The following is a 20483-nucleotide window of genomic DNA, read 5'->3' on the forward strand; positions in this document are numbered from 1 at the left end:
AGAGGTTGAAAGAGGTGGAGGAAGAAACAGCTCTTTAAAAAACATGAGGGTGTCTAACAGAAACATTGCCTCCAGACCCAGGTCCCAATCCAGTTGTCACTGACCTCAACCACAGAAGGCAAGGGATTCAGAGTCATGCCCTTACCAAAACTGTTTCTAGGGGTACATTTGTGTCTTTAAAGGCTACCTGTTCCTTGGCAGAAAGGAGCAAAAATACGCCACACAGCCACTGTCCTGCAGAAAGCACATACCTGAGAGCCCTGTGCTGCATAAAGTGGCTCTGCCAGGCAGCCACAGCCCTACTCACCGCTCAGTGCTGCAGCTCTGCTGCTCACAGGTAGTGGGATGAACCACGAAAGTAATTTTGTACACAGCAGCAAGAGTGAGTTTCCTCTCAGGAAAGCAGAAACCGAGGAGGACTCAGCCTTTTATACACAATAAAGAATATATGTTTTGCCGGTTTTAATTTGATACTCTCTGTAACTATGAACCTGGTAAAGCTTCACAGCTTTGTCTTCATTCATTCAAGTCAAGAACCCCCAAGTCATCTGGGGTGCAGGCAATCTCTGAATAGGGCAGCCATTCCCATTCACCCATTCACTGCCACTTTACAAATGCAGCAACTGCAATACCCACAAAACTAGCTACCGGCCCTTCTGAGCTAGAAGCATCCTGCATGGCATGCTGCAGGGGGAAGAGAAGCCTCTATGACATCCGGCATTGTAGGTGCTGAGACAATGAACCACAATACGATTTTTGCATGCCAGAGCATTTCTGTTGGACAGTTTTCACAGCTGAGCCATCTGACTCATATCTAATAAATCAGAGTTTCCCTATCTTTTCAGGACAGAAGAAGAAATAACCCTCTCATAGGGGACTATAAACAAGGCTCTGACCAGTCAAATAATCAAATGGGGTTTTAATTTTTTCATTGATGTCTGGACTTTGTATAAGTGCAACAAGTACTTTTGCTACTAACCATTAGAAAAAAGGCAGCCTATGAATTCCAGATGATTCAAAATAGTTTTTTCCAAGTCTTCAATTCATTTAAGCTTATGTCTTGCATTCTAGCTCCAGCCTAGCAAAGACCTTACCATCATAAGGACCACTCCTATCACCACTATGAAACTCATATGTACACCTCTTTCTAGTTCAAGGCCAAAGTGTTCCACATCTGGTAGGACAGGCCCATAGACTTCATCCTCCTTCTCTCTAAAGCTGAAGATCAACAGGCAATCAGAGTTGCTCAATACCCTGTGATAAACCATTTTCTCTATGATGATCCATACTGAAGACAAGAAGGCAGGAACTGCATATATTCCAAACAACATGTAGTTTTTCAGAGTAAAGAAAACAGGATTTATTTATTTGATTTTGGAACAAGGTTATGGTATTTGCCAAGTCAAATGTTTCAGCTACTTTTCAACAAAGCTAATCACATATAGCAAATTAAAATATCTCTAAATCACCGGTTCCTTCATACACAGTGGCTAAAGCATCTTGCAATATATAAATATAAATAGGCCTGGTAGCAAGTTTCCCTGACAACCTACTTAAGGAATAAAAATTATATTCTCTTATCATAGTGCAGCATCAGTGATCTGCACATGATAAAAAGACTGCAAGGGCAGAGAGAATTAGCACCGAGAAAACAAGATGTGCACTGTAACTGTTGCCTCAAAGATTGCCTAGTGGAAAATAAACACGGAAAAAAGGCTGGAGACTGAATGGGGACCAAGTACACAATTACAGCCTTTGCAGCCTTTCTCTCCATACATTTATGTCACAAAGCATACACTGGATCCGAGTTGGTGTTGCTCTCTAGTCTGTATGTAAATGAACACTTAATTTAAGCAACTGCCTGAGCAAGTACTAAAATATATATAATATGTATCACTTAGCTAAATGCAGTTTTATTTCTTCAGGGATACTCTTTCCACAACAGCTATGTTGTGTTTCACCTGGAGGACATTAATTTATCAGCAAATGTTTTTCTTAAAAACTGGACACCTCTACGTGTGATTTATCTAAGTTAATATACAAACATATCTACTGGTCCTGAAGAGGCACCATCACTGCAGAAAAACCATTTGTAAGAACACTGACACAGAAACATTTTTTCTTCCACGTTTCAATCTAAGATACATTTCAGTACTTAGGCAGGAGGAATTTACTGTGCAATTCCTCTGATTCAGATGATTGTAATAAATCAGGCACTTTTCTCATCAGCTTCTCTTTGGGGTTGTCAGATAGGGTCATAATGGTGCAATTCACATTTTTTAAATGTCTAAAAATTATTATATGTTTGCTGTTTCTTTTAAAATGGCCCCATAATACTTCTTTAATCGATCATGACAAAGAGGTGGGCAATAACTGTCTCAGCTTCACAGCCTTTCCCAAACAGGCAGCAAACCCTGTCGTTGTCACTAGAGGGCAGGTCGCAGACTCGCAAGAGAAACTGAGCCAGGACCCTCCATTTAGCACGGCCTCAACCAGTGACAGGGTTTTATTTAGGCATCTTGGAAAGATGAGGGTACCCAGCCCCACCAGCTGCCTTCCTCTGAGTGCGAGAATTCTCCCAGTACCACCAGCAAGTGGAAATTCTCCAACCATTTATCACTTACAAAAGTACCATGACAGACAGATGTTGGTAAAGATACAAGAGGGTAAGTGAGGGGAGAGCAGGCCTCAGTCTCTTTCCAAGTGCCAATTAGCACAAACTGTCATGTGAACTGCCCTTGATAGTTTTCATTCATTTTCATTCATTCAACTAATTTTCAGCCCTGCCTTAAGTTAAAAAGCTCTGTATGCATGTATACATTTATATTATACAGATATATATCCCATTATTGATACCCTTGAGCCCTCCAGTTCCCACTTTCAATATAGTTTTGATGTGGTTAACGCTTTAACTACCCCTGTGATCTTTTCTTCTAGTTTGAGACAGTTTTGATTTTAAGACTCAGCATTCATTTCCTGCTTTCTAGTCTGGATATTTGAAGTACCAATTAAGCCAATAGATGCAATGAACATGTATTATTCAAAATCTCCACCAGTTGTGTCTACAAATCACCCTTGATGATTTTGTGCTCTGAATTTCCTTCCTTTTTTTCTAATTGCTTTTCAGAAACAGGTAGATGAAAATGACTTGTTACTTTGATATTTACCAAGCTTTTAACATCCAGCTGTAGCTTCAAATCTCTAAATATTTGACATTCAAAGTTACAATTAAAAGCATAACATTTTGACTGCAAGAAGACCTCAGTGTATACATTTACATTCATTACTTTCAAAGTTTTTGCTCCTCTAACACAACTGATTGATTAGCCCTCAAGATCCCATTGTCAAGACAGCAACAAGGGAACGATCTGAAAAAGGGGAAGGAGCAGCAGCACAGAGACCTGCAACAGTTGAACTCTTACCCTTTCCATTAAAAAGTTAATGCTACATATTGCCTGGGGCATGGCCTTTTGCCTTTCTATTCCCACCTGTAAGGCGGCAAGACTAATTTGGATAAATTTCGAGTCACTTAAATAGATGTAGGCTCCTAAATCCCTGAACCTTGACTATAATCCAGACATCAGCTCCCCCCTGGAAGATCTTTCCCAGCAGGGATAAAGTCATCATCTGGCAGGTGTTAAACACAACTGACACGTGATCATGCTCACATCTAAGAATCATCACTGACATAACATTTATGAGCAACTGTTTCTACTCGGTGATATATACAGCTGACCATGACATTGTCAGACTCATTAAGGTATGATCTACATTTTTGATGCTGAAAAATTCTACCAGTTCCCACAAAGGAGTAGGGAAGCGCATTATAAATTAACAAAATTTTGCAAAAGAGGGAGTGAGCACACAAAAAAATAGTTACTGAACTACAAAATGGAAATGACTAATATATTTTTGTAGTTTACTTTTAATAAGAAAATCCTAGCAACATAAAAGTCTCATTGAAGCTTTCAAAATAATGTCTTGTAATCAAGTAGGGGGAAAAAAAAAATCAACTGCATCACTGAGACTTGGTGTTTTCCACTGTATCATAAAAGAGAGTTTAGCAGGGCTTTACTGAAAGGTGCATTTCTCTGTCACAGACCTCTCCACAAAATTTACGTGTTACATATCCTGGCTGCTGGAACCAGAAGGGGTAACATCATCAGTCTGGCACCAGTGTGAGCCTATGGTCAGCACTGACCTTCCAAGTAGACATCTTTACATTTGTTCTTTCTGTGACTTTTTTTTCTATTCCTGTATCATGACATCTAACATGCTGTCCTTAAACAGTCCAACTATTGCTCACAAGCTGAGGAATGAGGGCCAAAAAAGCTGCAAAGCAGCAAATTAATTACATGATAATCTGTTATATTTATGATATATTTATGATATAGCTGGTCCAAATTCTACCATGAAACACAATTCTTTACAGAAAGAAAAAACATTTAAATAGGTCTAAAATACAGCAATAACTGTCTAACAAGTTTCCTCCTCTATCCATGGTAACTGTGCTTTCCACTTACCTTGTCACAAAAAACCTTGATCTGGCAGTAGGCTCGGTGAATGGGTTTATTGCTGCGGTTGTTGTAGCTGTATGTATCAATCTGAATCATCAAAGGAAGCCCTTTTACACCTTTTTGTGAGGAGAAGTCTGTGCTCAAGCAATTCACTGTGATGAAAATCTGTGCCAGAGAGATTACTTTTAAAATGTGGTACAAACAACTATTAAACTTCTGGAAACACATGATAACAAATGGGAAAATAAAAGAAGACACCCCACCCCACACCCCACCCCAAAAATATCTGAATTCAGCTATGATCCACACTCTGGCAATTTGCACTTTTATTCTCCACTTCTGTCTGAAGTCCAGCAAAGATGCTCCCATGCTACAAAGACAAACTTTTAAAGTGTGTATTGGTGCTTAAGTTTGGATCAGGAGCTCACATTTGAGGTGAATCATTTGATTGTCCCAACTTACCATGCTTTGATTCACACTAGAGAGTTCAGAGTGCACGAGCTGGATTCTTTTTGGAAGACCCAGACCAGAAGATGTGTCCTAGGAACACACCCCACATGCTCCAGCCGCTAATGGTTGCTGACTGATGGGAACTGACTAAAGATAATCTGAGATAAAACCTCCTAAAAATGTGCCTTACATAGGTGTCAGATCTTTAGCCCTGACTTGTTTCACTCTACAAACCTGCTCTGTATGTTTGCACTATTTGATAATATAGACATAGCAAGATTATCTTGCATTGTCCTTTCCAGCTGTCTTTTGGTCTGGCTTGTTCTTCTGACAGCTCACAATTTAAATTCAGTGTGGCCAAAGATAAGTCCTACCCTTTTTTTTTATTTTACAAATTCTTTTCACACTCTCATTGGCAGTACCCCTTCCTCCATCCCATCAACAGATACTCCTGATCTTCACTGTCTTCAATTTCAGAAATGCATTTCACCCTGTCTTTCAAACTGGGAAGGAATTTCTCAAGCATTTATAAAACTACTCCCTACTTCTTTCTCAACAGTCCCCTTTGCCATGTAGCATCCATGAAACTTGACATTGCCCTCAGTTCCTGCCAACCCCCTTGCCTGTCTTTGCTTCAGAAATCCATCTCATGCTTTCCTTCTATGCCCATTTACGTTTGTTGATAGTCACCAGTCATCTGCTCTCTAATCTCCATTGGTACCATGAGACAAGGTGTGTCTCATCTGCCATGTGTTTGTACAAGACCTGGGAGAAGGGTCTCTCACCACCAAGTCTCCCAAGGACTATTCTGATTCAAAGCAAGCATTGTGAACTGAAATATCATTGTTATCTTCCAGTCAGGATAGTGTGCATGAAACCTGAGAGATGAAACAAGCCTCACATTCACAAGACCTGGGACTTCAACCACCCCAATATCTGTTGGAGGGACAACACAGTAGGGCATAAGCAATCCACGAGGTTCCTGGAATGCACTGGTGATAACTTCCTCCTCCAAGTGATAGAGGGAGGAGCCAACAAGGAGAGGTGCTATGATGGACCTTGTTCTCACCAACAAGGAGGGGCTGGTGGGGTGTGTGAAGCTCAAGGGCAGCCTTGGCTGCAGTGACCATGAAATGGTGGAGTTCAAGATCCTTAGGGCAGCGAGGAGAGCACACAGCAAGCTCCCTACCCTGGACTTCAGGAGAGCAGACTTTGGCCTCTTCAGGGATCTGCCTGGTAGAGTACCATGGGATAAAGCTCCGAAGGGAAGAGGGGCCCAAGAAAGCTGGTTGATATTCAAGGATCACCTCCTCCAAGTTCAGGAGCAATGCATACCAACAAAGAGGAAGTCAGACAAAAATGCCAGGAGGCCTGCATGGATGAACAAGGAGCTCCTGGACAAACTCAAACACAAAAAGGAAACCTACAGAGGTGGAAGCAAGGACAGGTAGCCTGAGAGGAATACAGAGAAATTGTCCAAGCAGCCCAGGATCAGGCTAGGAAGGTCAAAGCCTTGATAGAATTAAATCTGGCCAGGGACAAAGGCAACAAGAGAAGCTTCTATAGGTATGTCAGTGATAAAAGGAAGACTAGGGAAAATGTGGACCCTCTCTGGAAGGAAACAGAACTGGTTACCAGGGATATGGAAAAGGCTGAGGTACTCAATGACTTTTTTGCCTCAGTCTTCACCAGCAAGTGCTCAAGCCACACCACTCAAGATGCAGAAGGTAAAGGCAGGGACTGAGAGAATGAAGAACCACCCTGTAGGAGAAGGTCAGGTTTGAGACCATCTAAGGAACCTGAAGGTGCACAAGTCTATGGGACCTGATGAGATGCATCCATGGGTCCTGAGGAAACTGGCAGATGAAGTTGCTAAGCCACTATCTATCATATTTGAAAAGTCGTGGCAGTCTGGTGAAGTTCGCACTGACTGGAACATAGGAAACACAACCCCCATTTTTAAAAAGGAAAAAAAGGAAGACATGGGGAACTACAGGCCAATCAGTCTCACCTCTATGCCCGGCAAGATCATGGAGCGGATCCTCCTGGAAACTATGCTAGGGCAACATGGCAAATAAAGAGGTGATTGCTGACAGCCAGCATGTTCACTAAGGGCAAATTGTGCCTCAGAAATTTGGTGGCCTTCTATGATGGGGATACAGCATTGGTGGATAAGGGAAGAGCAACTGACATCATCTACCTGGACTTGTGCAAAGCATTTGACGTTGTCCCACACAACATCCTTGTCTCTAGGTTGGAGTGACATGGATTCGATAGTTGGCTACTCGGTGGATAAGGAATTAGCTTGATGGTCCCACTCACAGGAGTTGTCATCAACAGTTTGATGTCCAACTGGAGACCAGTGACGAGTGGTGTTCCTCAGGGGTCGGTATTGGGACCAGCACATCTTTGTTGGCAATATGGACAGTGGGATTCAGTGCACCCTCAGCAAGTTTGCCAATGACACCAAGTTGTGTGGTGTGGTCAAGTTGTGTGGAGGGAAGGGATGTGCCATCCAGAGGGACCTGGACAGGCTTGAGGTGGGCCCATGCAAACCTCCTCATGAAGTTCAACAAGGCCAAGTGCAAGGTCCTGCACCTGGGTCAAGGCAATCCCAAGCACAGGCTGGACAATGAGTGGATCGAGAGCAGCCCTGCAGATAAGGACTTGGGGATATCAGTGGCTGAAAAACTGACTATGAGCCAGAAATGTGCACTCACAGCCCAGAAAGCCAACTGTGTCCTGGCCTCCATCAGGAGAAATGTGGCCAGAAGGTCAAAGGAGGTGATTCTCCCCCTCTGCTCTGCTCTTGTAAGACCCCACTGGGAGTACTGTGCCCAGCTTTGGGGCCCCCAACATAAGAAGGACATGGACCTGCTCGAGCAGGTCCAGAGGGGGTCCAGGAAGATGATCAGGGGGCTGGAGCACCTCCCCTACGAGGACAGGCTGAGAGAGTTGGGGTTGTTCAGCCTGGAGAAGAGAAGACTCCAGAGAGACCTTAAGGCATCCTTTCAGTACTTAGAGGGGGCCTACAGGAAAGCTGGGGAGGGACTCTTTATCAAAGAGTGTAGTGATAGGGTGAGGGATCACCATTTTAAACTGAAAGAGGGTCGATTTAGATTAGATATTAGGAAGAACTTCTTTCCTGTGAGGGTGGTAAGACACTGAAACAGGTTGCCCAGAGAAGCTGTGGCTGCCCCCTCCCTGACAGTGTTCAAGGCCAGGCTGGACAGGGCTTTGAGCAACCTGGTCTAATGGAGGGTGTCCCTGACCATGGCAGAGGTGTTGGAACTAGATGATCTTTAAGGTCCCTTCCAGTCCAAACCTTTCTATGATTCTATATAACTGGATTAAAAATCCAATTGTTCTTCCCAGTGAGGAATACCTATATTACATAGTAATTTGGGCCAATTACGTATTAACCTGATTCTACTTTTCACTTTTCCTCAGTTTAAACCAAAAACAGAACAACAAAAAAATCCCAAACTGTGAACTAAGGAAAAGGACAGAGAAAACCTCCAGTATGTATTTCCTGAGCCAGGAGGATGTGAAACCAGTTCTAGCAGAATAAGCATACTTAGGAAGGAAGAGATCTCAGACCTGATGCACACCTCGATGGGCAGAGAAGTGGCCAACAGGCCCTTGGGGTCTTGGAGGATTGAGGGAGAATATGAAGGAACACCTCCCCCATCCAGAAGCAGGGAAAAAAAAAAAACAGTTTGAATAACCAGAATGCAACATCCCTAGAAGAAAGGCAGCTGAGAGTAAAGAAGGACTCCAGCAGCACTGGTAGGGGGATACTTTACCCTAACGGCAGAAGTTAACATTAGGGGCAGGTTTTTTTACGATGGAGCCAGAGCAGCTTGTTTGCCTGACTGAGCTAATGGCCCCTCTGCATTTCTGCTTCTGATTGTATCAGAGAGCTGCATTTACAAATGAAATAGTTGAACTTTAAACTGCGGGAGAGGAGGGAGGCGGGAAGGGCCCTAGGTGAAACTCTGATTTTGAAGCTGATAGTGTTATTTCTGTTTCAAATTACAAGTTGGTCTCCTCCAGCTCTAAAGGTAAGTGCGGATATGGGTGCATATGCCTTTGAAATATGACGGCTTGAATTTTCATTTGCCTTCGGACTCCTTTACAGTGTCAGGACAATGCTTAAAAGTGTGTGTGAACAAAGAGCAGTGGAATGAGGTCTGTCATAAAACAGAATCTGGTCTTGCTCTATTTTAGCCCATATTTCTGCACAGGGATTTTACAAATTGTATGTTAAAATATAAGAGTGGACATGCAGCCTTTGCATCTACTCAGCAGTTTGTGCATCTACCACCTTTGCTTCACACTCAGCTGAGAAATAAAAAAAGATCTTGTCCCACCTTAATCAACTACATACATACACTGTGTCATCTCTTCCGCTGCCTCCAGAAACACAAAGCAGAGTAGGAGCAGCTAGGGAAGACAAACTTCATCTTTTCAAGAGTCCCCATATAGCAATAAGAGATCATTCAGCATGAATAATAGATTGATGCTGTAAGATTCAATATCCTTGTCATACATCCTGTAATACATCGGGATCTCTCTGAGGAGCAATGACCGTACATTCATGCGCATGAAGTGTACTATACTTCCTGTCATATCATTTGTGTCTCGCAGATAGGCAGATGAATTTGAATTAAGACAGATCATCTATTTTTTGGAAGATTTTCTGACTCCACACAATCTTCTATTAGCGTTCCTGTAAAGCACAACACTGACTTTGGATATGGAAAACATGGGGAGTGTGCAGAGGGAAGGGGAAGAGGGTGTAAGTTTTGTTACTCGAGTTAATTTTATGGTTTTTCCTCCTTTGCATGACTGAAGATTTGCACCAGTTTTAACACCATGGTGCAGCAGGCTGCTGTGGCGAACAGGACCTGAAGAACCATCTGGACAGTTCCTTTCTCTCTGCCCCTGCTCTGACTAGAAATCTTCACCTCCCCCAAGCAGAGGCCAAGGAATGCTGCCTGCTCTGAGCAGCAATGATTTCACCTGCCTCTCCAAGCACAACCTGCTTTGCCCTTTACAACCCTCATCTTTCCCTCCTTTGCAGCTCCTGTCTGTAATGCGGGTAACTCCCACTCTCAATGAGACAAGAAGCAAAACAACCCCACAGGCAGCCACAAAAAGATGAAGTCCCGCTCTACCTTTCTTAGAAGGCACACAGGTTTAAGATCCTCCATGTTTTGGTGTCTTGCATACTAGAGTTGCATAGTTAGAAAATGTAGAGTTAAGTAGAAATGACAGTAGCAGGAGTAAAAATCACTGCTTTTTTTTTCCCTAGAGCCCTTGTCTACACTTGACTTAGAACTATATTAATGGATGTGACTATGGCTGTACCTGAATTCATCTACAAACTTCTTTTTTTCGTGTGCAAACTGGATTTTAGCAATGTTTTGCTATCAGGAACACGTTTGGGTTGTCGCTATAGTGATGCCTTTTTTTTTTTTTTAATGTCAGCATATCTTAGATTAGAGCAATTAATGACAGAGTTCCACCCATCTAGTCTCCAGCTCAGGCATGCCACTGGCAATGAAAAACTAATTTGGAGAAACATTTGGTGCCTGAGAAAGTTTCAAAAGTGGCATAAGATAACGACAACTCTTCTTTTTGTTATAGAGCATGTCTAGAAAAAGCACTCTCTCTTTCAGGGAAGGCACTCATCCACAGTGTAGCTGTTATTATGTGAATTACTGACTGTTTGTTAAATACTGCAGCATAATTAGTGATGTACAAGATACAAACAGTAACCTGCCTTAAGAGAAAGCAAGACTCAGAAATGCATTTCCCCTTTTATCATTTAATCCAGCCAACATGACTCCTGCTGCGGTCTCTCAGCTTATACACTTAAGAAGTCTACAGTTACAAAACTTCTAATATAAGCCTTTTATTAGTATTTACTTTTCTGGCTCCCATCGTCTCAGAAAGAGCCAAGGGCAGAAGGGAGGGAAGACTGTGTTAAAGCACAAAATCACAAACTTAAAGCAATTTCTTTACTGAATACTGGCAATACATAGAATCTACACCTGGGTGATGCATCTTTACAAAATCCTGTTTTAAAAGGGTTCATCCCTCCAGAGAGTAACAACAAAGAGTTAAATGACTTGTCTCTCAAATGACTAACATCAATCCCATCATTCCTCGTATACACAAGAAGTGTGGTTTTATAGTTTCTCCTGCCAGCCGTTACCTTATAAATCCCATACAAAGGTAAAACCTTTGTTTTATTTCAATACAAATGTCTCCAGCAAATGTTTACACTACTCTTTTGAAGCTTCCTCAACCCACACCACACCCCGGCAACTACATAAAAATGCCATTTGCCTTGAAACTCAGATGCATACTTACCAAGCCATTTGTATACACTGAAATTTCAACATTATTTGCTACCACAGGTTAACTCTTCTTTAATAGATACATGTGCGTGTGCATGGCTGGCATATACAGATATATATATACACACACATACATATATATATATATTTTAATATTTCTATATATGCACGCTTGCACACACAGACATGGTTTATTAAAGCAACTGCCAAGTCTGATCCTACATAATTTCTGGTACTAACTCCCCAAAATGAAGTATCTTTTCCTCCAACCGTCAAATTTTGAGAGTAAAGAAAATACTAATTTCCTCCCTAATTAAATTAAATTTGATGTAACTTAGGAAGGAAATTAATAATTAAGAACAAATTAATTCTTATACTAGTCAAAACCTGTCCTAACTATCACTAGCAATGTTAAAGAAATACAGATTGTCACAATACAAATCACTGCTAGACACTGTGCTGCTCCGTAAGCTTGATTTTACCATTGTGCCCACTGGAATCATAGCTCACTTCTGCCCACAGTATCTAAGAACCTAATCCCACAAATGGCTCACTCATTGAAAACAGCTTATTGCTGTATAGGCTATGCCAAAACTCATTAAATAACTGGAAAGGTTCCCAGAGGCTTCAGCATGCTTTGGATTAAAGATCTACATTTCAGTTAAATATAGCAAGCCAATGATTGCATGCAAGTATACACAACAACTGCACAGCACACAACTACTGTACACACCAAAAAGCATGTGCCAGCACCTGCCTGAATAACATATCCGCCTAAATGTCTGTTTACTGCATGTCCAAGTTGCAGTGCTTAGCAGAAATCAGTAATTTCTTGATATCAGTGAAGAGTAATTTTTGTCTGCTTTAAGGCAACATTTTTCTTTAGCAACTGTTCACTGAAGTCAGACCTTTGAATTTAAGGTTAAAAAGTACTTTCCATAAAAATATATAATTAATGTATTGTTTCAGAAGTAACATCATCCTAACCATTTTAAATTAGCGAACTATTAATCAGAGAGAAGGCATATCTCAGAGTTGGTATGATTTATGACAGATATTCTCCTTTGACCAGGAGAGTTCCGGTTCTTAATTATCTTTCTTGCAGACTAACTTCTATCAGCAATAAGACTGCAAGCAGGCAGATATATGTCTTTCAAAAATTAAGCTGAGCTCTCTGTTCAAAAGCTTCCACTAGAACTTTGTCAAGCAGCCAGATGCTGCAGCAAAATCTATAGGGCAACAGCAAGGCAAATAACTACCCTCTAAAAGACTTTTACAAGATGCTTAAAAAGTCAGCCAGTTCGTGTTAATTGTTGTTTGTTTCCTCACCTTTTTTTAAAGAACTCCTTTAAAAATACCAAACATAGTATTCAGGTTCAACCAAAGGGAGCCAACAAATCACCTTGTCCATAAATGTTGCATATTTATACATAGAAGTAAATATGGCAGTGAAATGAAGATGGACTGTACAAAAAGTGTTCTTCACTTCCTACCTCTGCTTCCTTACTGCACAGTATTTTTGTCTCAAGGATGCATAAGGAAGAGTTTGATATGGTTGTAGACCCTTCCCCTCATTTCCCTGTATCCTGCTCTGAACCTCAAGTCCCACAGTGATCTCTAGACAACGGCCCCATCAGAAAAGGATGTTGTTTTAGCAAAAAGAAAGAATGTGCCAGGTCCAACTCACTCTGCTCTGCCAGAAGGCAAGGGGACTGCTGTTATTGACCAGACACAGCAGAGGAAACGCTAGCAGAGTGGTGTTTCTGATGCTGGTGCTGTCCCATTAGTCCATGGAAAGCAAGATTATTCCACAGCTCAACACATGCTGTACAAGATCCCCTATTCCATTGAGTTGTTCTGTCAAGCAGCATTTGGAAGACAAGGGACAGAGCACAGGGAGCTGGAGCCAACACCTCCGTTCCCTTCACGTTACTGAGGCGATGAAGAGAGGCCTCTGCCTGTACTCTCTAAATGCCTGTTTCTTTCACATTAGATCCAACTGAGATGCTGCCTTACAAACTCTTAGCAGGCTCACTGTTAGCAGGCGGTTTCTGGCTGTCAACCTGCACTGTTATACCCTCATCCTGAGGGGCTTCCAGGAGGAGGGTACTGCTCTGTTTGTGTGTGGGAGGAGAAATCTGGCTTTAAATCAGCTGCCCTCCAGGTGGAGTAGGAAAGTGAGAAATCTGATGCTCCAGATAAGTCCTCCTAGATGCAGGATTTAGTCTCCCAGAGAGAGACAGGGATATTTGGTTAGGTGATTTCTACTTCTTCTGTTTGATTTTCAAGATCATTCCATCACAACCAGTCTGTTTTCTTTATATCTTCCCAGGCCAGTAGAGTGCTTCATCACATCACGTCTTGGAGGCCCTGGAAAGAACTGCTCTGTGCCACTTTTGTCTGACTTGGAAGAGAAAGGTCTTTGTGCCTGTGAGGTTAAGTTTTAATCTTGAAATTGTGGTGAAAAGGGAAAACAACACTGAGCAGAAACAATGAAGCCAGTTGAAAGATCATTGTTCAAAAAGCTTAAGAAAAGAGAGTCTGTAATTAGGCCTTGAAACTCTTCATCTCTCTTGGATGAGGTAATTGCTAGAGAAAAAAAAAGCCTTCAGTGACGTGCCCCAGAGTCCACAGCTTTCAAACACCGCAGGGGCATTCTGTGGGAATCCCCAGACCTGGTGCAACTGGTTATTGTATCATACTCTCCAACAGAAGCGAGCATGTGGGTACATGTACACGTGTGCGGGGAGGGAAACACTTCAGTACATGGTGATAAGCTTTCAGGTACAACCTGATTTATGCTTGATAGCCCAATACCAAAGCATGTTATGAATCCTCTTACTTTTATCAATACATTTGCAGTTCAAGCTCCTAAAAGATCAGAGATTTGATAACTATCTCCTAAAATAAATATGCATATGCCAATTTGCATTTTAATGACTACTTCCTGCAGAAATACAAGTGGCTTTCTTAAATTTCACTCCTGACACTTTTTTAATCCAGCAACAATAAGAGAGTCATTATTTTAAAATCTCACTATATTTCCAGTGACCATTGCGAGAGTTGTGTTCTTAATGTTCCGGCACCTAAGGCAAGAGCAATGTGAATGGTGTGAGATTAGAACAAAATGGCCAAGGATAATACCTGACATGAGCGGATCTGACTTTCTTGCTCCTAGATCAACATGGTATCTTGTGAAGTCTAGCTTGCAGCTGCAAAAGTGTTAAAAAACTGCCAGTCCTGGCAGTGTGGATGGTAGCTGCTGATGGGACGAGACTGTCATGCTCTAGCCCTGGTAGTGCTTCTGTAAAGGTCCTTGGGAAAGTCCATCATGCTGGAGATCCCAAACCTGTATTTGCTGCATTTGCTTGCATAACAATCACACGCATACCAACAGTCATCCATTGTGACCACAGATGACAACATACCACTGTATTTTGAAATGGAATCACACAATAGGGGGATATCTGGGCTGGTGAGAATGTAATCATTACATGAGTAAATATAGCACCATTAGCAACTGGGCCAAGTACAACTCTGTTTACCAATGTAAGCTTTTGAAAGAGCTAGGCAGTTTTCAGAACTACTGTCTTTTCTTTAACGATCTATTCTTTTAAAATGTGCATCAGAGATGAAAATCCCTGTACTACAACCTCAGCACCTTCAGTCACCAAGTCAGGGCAGTGAGTGTTAATGCTACCACTCCATGCTCAATGCAATCTCTCACACGATCACTCACTCAATGCAATCTCTCTAATGAGAGAAATGCAGTGAGGAATTGTGCATGAAGATGTTTCTGTATTTGAAAGATCCTTAGCATTACTTGAACACCGGGCATTTATTCAGCATGAAAACAGTATCAGGAATTTGCTAAGCTCAACAGCACTTGCTGTTTATTATTTCTACATCCCCAAGAGTCCCACACTACCCCCACACAATGCACACAGACTATTTCCCTTGTTGTTTGCTTTCCAGGGGCCACCTTCTTCTTATAATTACCAGCAGCTTTTCATTTCTCCTGCACTAGACCATGCAGCTGAAACATTCTACCACCATTTGGATAACCTTATCTATAAGAAATTTGTTAAGGTGCCCTGTTGTCCCAGTTTATAGGCCCACTGTAGCAGGCCATCCCCAAATGCAAAACCCCATGTCTGAGGGTACTTGACCATTTAAGCTACACTGTGAGAGCCCTGCAGGTTTTCCTCAGAACTCCATCTCTATTTGTCAGTGATACAGGTGTGAACGCAATATCATACCAAAAGCCGTTACATACTGTCTTGCCTTTTACAGATGGACAGAATCCCTGGGGTCAGTGAAAGACCATGGTTTGCCTGGCTTTGCAGAGACTGAGTTCTCTCACCTCCATTTACCCTTCTTATTATTTGTGATAAAGGACAGAAGTGAAACTGTGATTAAGGATGGCTTTTCCTCACCTTTGCCTCCTCATTGACATCCCAAGTAAAGGACACAGCATTGAATGCGATTTCTTCAATATTCCCAATTGTATTAAAACTCTCCTTGTAATCAGCTGTAAGAAATAGCAAACAAAAGACTCATGAAAAGGGTTTGAACTTTCTCTTTTACAATTTGTAGTACATCCTTGCTTTTTCAGCTGGGTTGTCTAATGCATCAACGCTACCTCTTGTACTGTTTATGTTGAATTATTACTAACCTTAATTGCAAAGAGGTAATATACTGCAGCTTGAGTCTTACACATAGTACATCACCAGCTAATGTTCTTGCAAAATATTGCTTGCTCTTAAAAAGGAATCAGTGTGAGTGTAGTGGGAATGAGTGGGTGCATTCATTAGCTTGGCCAAGGGATGGCCAAAACTGGAAAATTAACTAAAAGCTATTGAAACATTTAAAGAGACTGTTCAAACCTTGACATAAACAAACAACATTATGGTAAATTCTAAAGAAGCTTTCTAAAAGGCTAAGAGCTATCATGGGAAGAAGTAATCAATAGCGTACATTTCTTGCCCAGCCATTTCAACTTTCCCAGGAATTACTGCACTGGATGCTGGATCTTTATTTAAAAAAAGAAAAAAACCCAAACACACAATACAAAGAACCAAAACCACAAAGATCTTTTCTCTAAAGTGTGTATGATACTAAAATAGCAAACAAATGTATTTTTAAATTGTCTGCCTCAAAATCTGCACCCTCTTCTCCCTTCTTTCCAAAGGGTAGTTAGTACTATCAATAAGCTAGCATTTCAGAAGGAATGCAAAGCAAGGGGGAGGAAGTCGACATTTCAAAGATGGCCCAACCCTCCTCCAAAAACTGTAAGGGCAAAAATACACATAAAAAAGACAACTTCCAGGTTTTCTTTATAATCAAAAAGGGGAACATGCCCCCTTTTTTTCTCCCTTTGCCAGCCAGTTTAACATACTTTCTTCTTTTTGATGACAGATTAAGAGAGAGACCAGGTTTGTAAGGAGGTAATATCTGCTTGATTAAAGGAACTTCCCGGTTGTTCACCCAAATGCATCAACTCTCTCTGGGACATATACATTTCCTTAGAATCCCTCCAGGGCTGTAATTGGACTCAGTGCCAGAGGGCTGAGATTATGTCATGCAGCAATCTTGATCTAAAGTTTGCCCAAATCTGTGCTTCAGAAGCACGCTGATTCTTAAGTTTTGTAATCAGTTATAGAAAGAGGATGTTTTTGTATTCTATAAATGAGACACCCAAATGGTTTCAATATTCTTTTCCTTTACCCTTCTGAAAATAAACTGTTGGTCTCTAAAAAATAATTTCTAGGTAATAACTGTTTTAAAACCATTTATAACAAAACCATTGCTACAAGGAGAATTATTTAACGTGAGACATGCAATCAGTATACTTTTCTCTCATCTGAAACTCAGGGATGCTGGCATTTCACTGGGCAAGTGAAACTGTATGTCTGAGATACATGAATGATTTTTGAGTACGTTAAAAATTCACTGTTCTGACCATAGGAACAGCACATTGGTGATGCAGCAAGTGAACATGGTGTCTGAGAGGGTAGGCAGGCTTTTCATTCCCATCATGAACTCAGATCTCCTTTCTAGCTGAAGTCATTGGCTTCACTATCTAAATTCAGTGTGGGAATGCAAATGAGAGGAATTAGAAGACACATAAGTAGTTTAATATGCATGTGCACACATCCACCCACCCCTTAAATTTATGATTCATCAGAAAGTGCCTCGTGCAACTGACTGCTGCATATGGGCGTGCTGTGTAGGTGCACTTTGGAAAGACATGAACAAGATGTCTTGTAAAGACACATGTTTTCTTCTCCTAAAAGGCTGTCAGAACCTCGCATCCCACCAACCCTTCCCTTCCCCCAACACATGCCTCTGCTTCCTTAACTGCCATACACAAATCTCATGGAATGTCTATGTGACATGCTGTTTAAAAGCAGAAGTGCATCTTATTACCCTCAATTTACAGATAATTAAAGAAGGATCTTCAGTTGATTAAGAAAGCATTTACATTCAAGGATATCCGAAAGTTGTTAGTGTGACTACAATTCTTCCTCTTCTGCTGCTGTGAGTTACCAGAAATAGAAAGTTGGGGTTCTTCGATATGCAAGAAAATGGCTCTACGGGAATTATCTCCTCTTTTGTTGGGCAAACTGCATATTAAACAATGGCAAATTTCAACATTAAACACTAATCATTTGCATGCATTACATACCATTGTAGTAGCTTTTGTATTGTGCACATAATACAAACTATTCCACACCCACTCTTTGTGTCCATGTTTGAACCTGTTCCAGTATTTGTCAAATTATGGTACTGATTCTAAATAACCAATGTTTGCTACAATCTAATATTGTATTCTTCATTTGACATTACTCTAAAAGAAAAAGTTAGTGATTCAATATCACAGCACAGCACTGTGGAAAAGTCAACTTTTCCCCCCCCCCCCCCCACTCCTGCTAAAAACTGTGGAAGTGCCTCCCTCCTTCTTCAGAAAAATCCATAACAGCACATAGCCTAAATTATGGAAAACACCTTTCCTTCTTGCTTAATAAGTGTTGAGTCCTCAGGTTTATTCCTCAAGCACTAAGGACTTGCTTACATGTAAGCACATGCTTATCCTATTAATATCAATGCATTTTCAGACCTAGTAAGGCATCTAATCCATTCAACCATCCTTCCTCCCAGGAGGTGCACCAGCCAGTACACAAAATAAATTAAAGCAGTGACCCTTGCACGTCTGGAGTCATCCCCAGACCCACTAGGGTCATCACCCCTATCTGAGGACTGAATAGCTGGACCCCAGAATTAAAACATCCCAAATTCATTTGATTCTCTGCCTGCTAAGGACCAAGTCATGCTCGAGATTACAAGTGCACTCATAATTAAAAAGGATTCACAGGTGTTTACAAACATATGCTACAAACATTGAGTTAAAATAATATTAATGACTATAAAAATCTATGGAACAGGTTACACAGATTTATGGTTATTCAGATAGTTAAACAGATAGTTTTAAAGGAGCCTAATACATGATTAACCCTTTATATACTGTTGATAGTTGGAGTGAAATCCAAACCATCCCCTGAAGATGGGACAAATCTGATACACACCCCCATCCTTAGCAAGCTTCTCTCACTGCTTGTTTAAATGGTCCTGGCATTTGCTAATCTCACTCATAGACACCTAATTTTCTCTGTTAACTACACAGGGCCTGTACACTAATTCAGTATTCCTTTACAGGATCTGAATTTTTAATGTAAAGGAATTTAACCTTCAAGGGTCCCTTCCAAGCTATCTGGTTCAACTCCTACCCTACTTCCGCTCAAAGCAGGATCAACTTCAAATTTAGATGAAATTGCTCAGTTAGATCATCTGACAATAAAACTGAAAAGTTTTGCTAAATGCATCTTGATGCTTATATGGGAAATGTAGTTCAGAGCCATTCTGCCCTAATAAGCCCAATATCCACAATGTAAGTCCCAAAGAAAATGAAATGTACTTCAGAAACATTGTACTCGGTAAGAGCTAAGGCTGTATTTCAGTTGTTCTCAAGAAAACACTACTGAGCAACATCTAGGTCTTTCTTCTAGAAATGCTGAGGTAAACTGTGCTCTTACAGTTCTTACATCTGACAGGGAGTGCTATATCAGTAAGTCTGATATTTGCAGTCCAAATAAAAAATACGTGCCGGAGTGCCTCAAGAGTTAGTGCTATTTCATCTCAAACTGATGGAAACATAAAAGACATTCACTTTAACACAGATAAACAACAGCTCATGCACAGTATTTGTTTTGCAGAGCACTATTTTACAGAATATGCATCATAAGCTGACTTGTTCAGGTAAGGGGACTGAAATGTGCCAGTACACCACAAGTGCGGTGGAGTCAGAGGGTGTTGGCACTGCAGTGGAACAAGCTCCTCAGCACATACCTTCAAAGGTATGAGCATGAGCACTGCAAGCTTGTAGGGACTAGCACAAAAAAACAGTCAGCCTTCAGAAATAGCTGTGACGTGGCATACTTGCTCTTTTAACATGTCATGATAGGAGTCATTTGGTCTGGGGTGGAGGTTTTACTGCCTTAACTACCCCAAAGGACAAAAAAGAAATAGTTCAGCCAGAACTATGATGATAAGGCAAGAGGCAGAAAGGAGATTCAGGAAGAGCTGCTTTGACCAAATACTTGACTTTAAATAATTCCTGCCTCAGCCGAGGCTGCAGCATTTGAAAGTCTAAAGGCACTGCATAAGTAGGACCACTTAGGGACTGATTCCCTGATTACCCTGTTCAATCACCCCCGAAGACTTGCAGTGCTCTCTCCAAGAAACTCTGCCTTTTATTCCCCCTCCTCTCTGGCCCCTCTCATTCCTGCCATTCAATGGTTTGGTTCCCTCAGGCGGTCAAAACAAGATAGACTTTGTCTGCTTTGGTCTCGCCGACTCCTTTGACTGGAATCCACTGCAGATGGCTGTACGTGTAAACTGCACGTGGGAGGGGAGAAGCGCTTGATGTCTAGACACTCCCACAGATTTCAACTTCAGACTCCTTGGCAGCAGGTACATGTTCTTCCTCTGCTAAAATCTCCCAAGCGTGCAGATAGGGCAGTTGTGGCTGAGATGGGCTTGTAAATACTTTAGATGGGATGAACGGTAAACGGGTCTCTCAGGATAGCAC

At 41.5% G+C, this 20483-nt stretch overlaps 1 protein-coding gene across 3 annotated transcripts in view; it reads right to left on the bottom strand.

The window, feature by feature from the left end:
- Window positions 1-20483, bottom strand: part of GRHL2 (grainyhead like transcription factor 2) — a 67359-nt gene that overhangs the window by 18499 nt on the left and 28377 nt on the right. For all 3 annotated transcript variants that reach the window (XM_074814609.1, XM_074814599.1, XM_074814588.1), the window contains 2 exons: window positions 15772-15866; window positions 4524-4682 (listed from right to left, as the gene is read on the bottom strand). In XM_074814609.1, coding sequence (XP_074670710.1) covers window positions 4524-4682; window positions 15772-15866 — 254 coding nt within the window. The remainder of the gene's footprint in view (window positions 1-4523; window positions 4683-15771; window positions 15867-20483) is intronic.

The sequence above is a fragment of the Strix aluco genome, chromosome 1 (assembly GCF_031877795.1).
Source record: "Strix aluco isolate bStrAlu1 chromosome 1, bStrAlu1.hap1, whole genome shotgun sequence".
NCBI classification, from domain to species: Eukaryota; Metazoa; Chordata; class Aves; order Strigiformes; family Strigidae; genus Strix; species Strix aluco.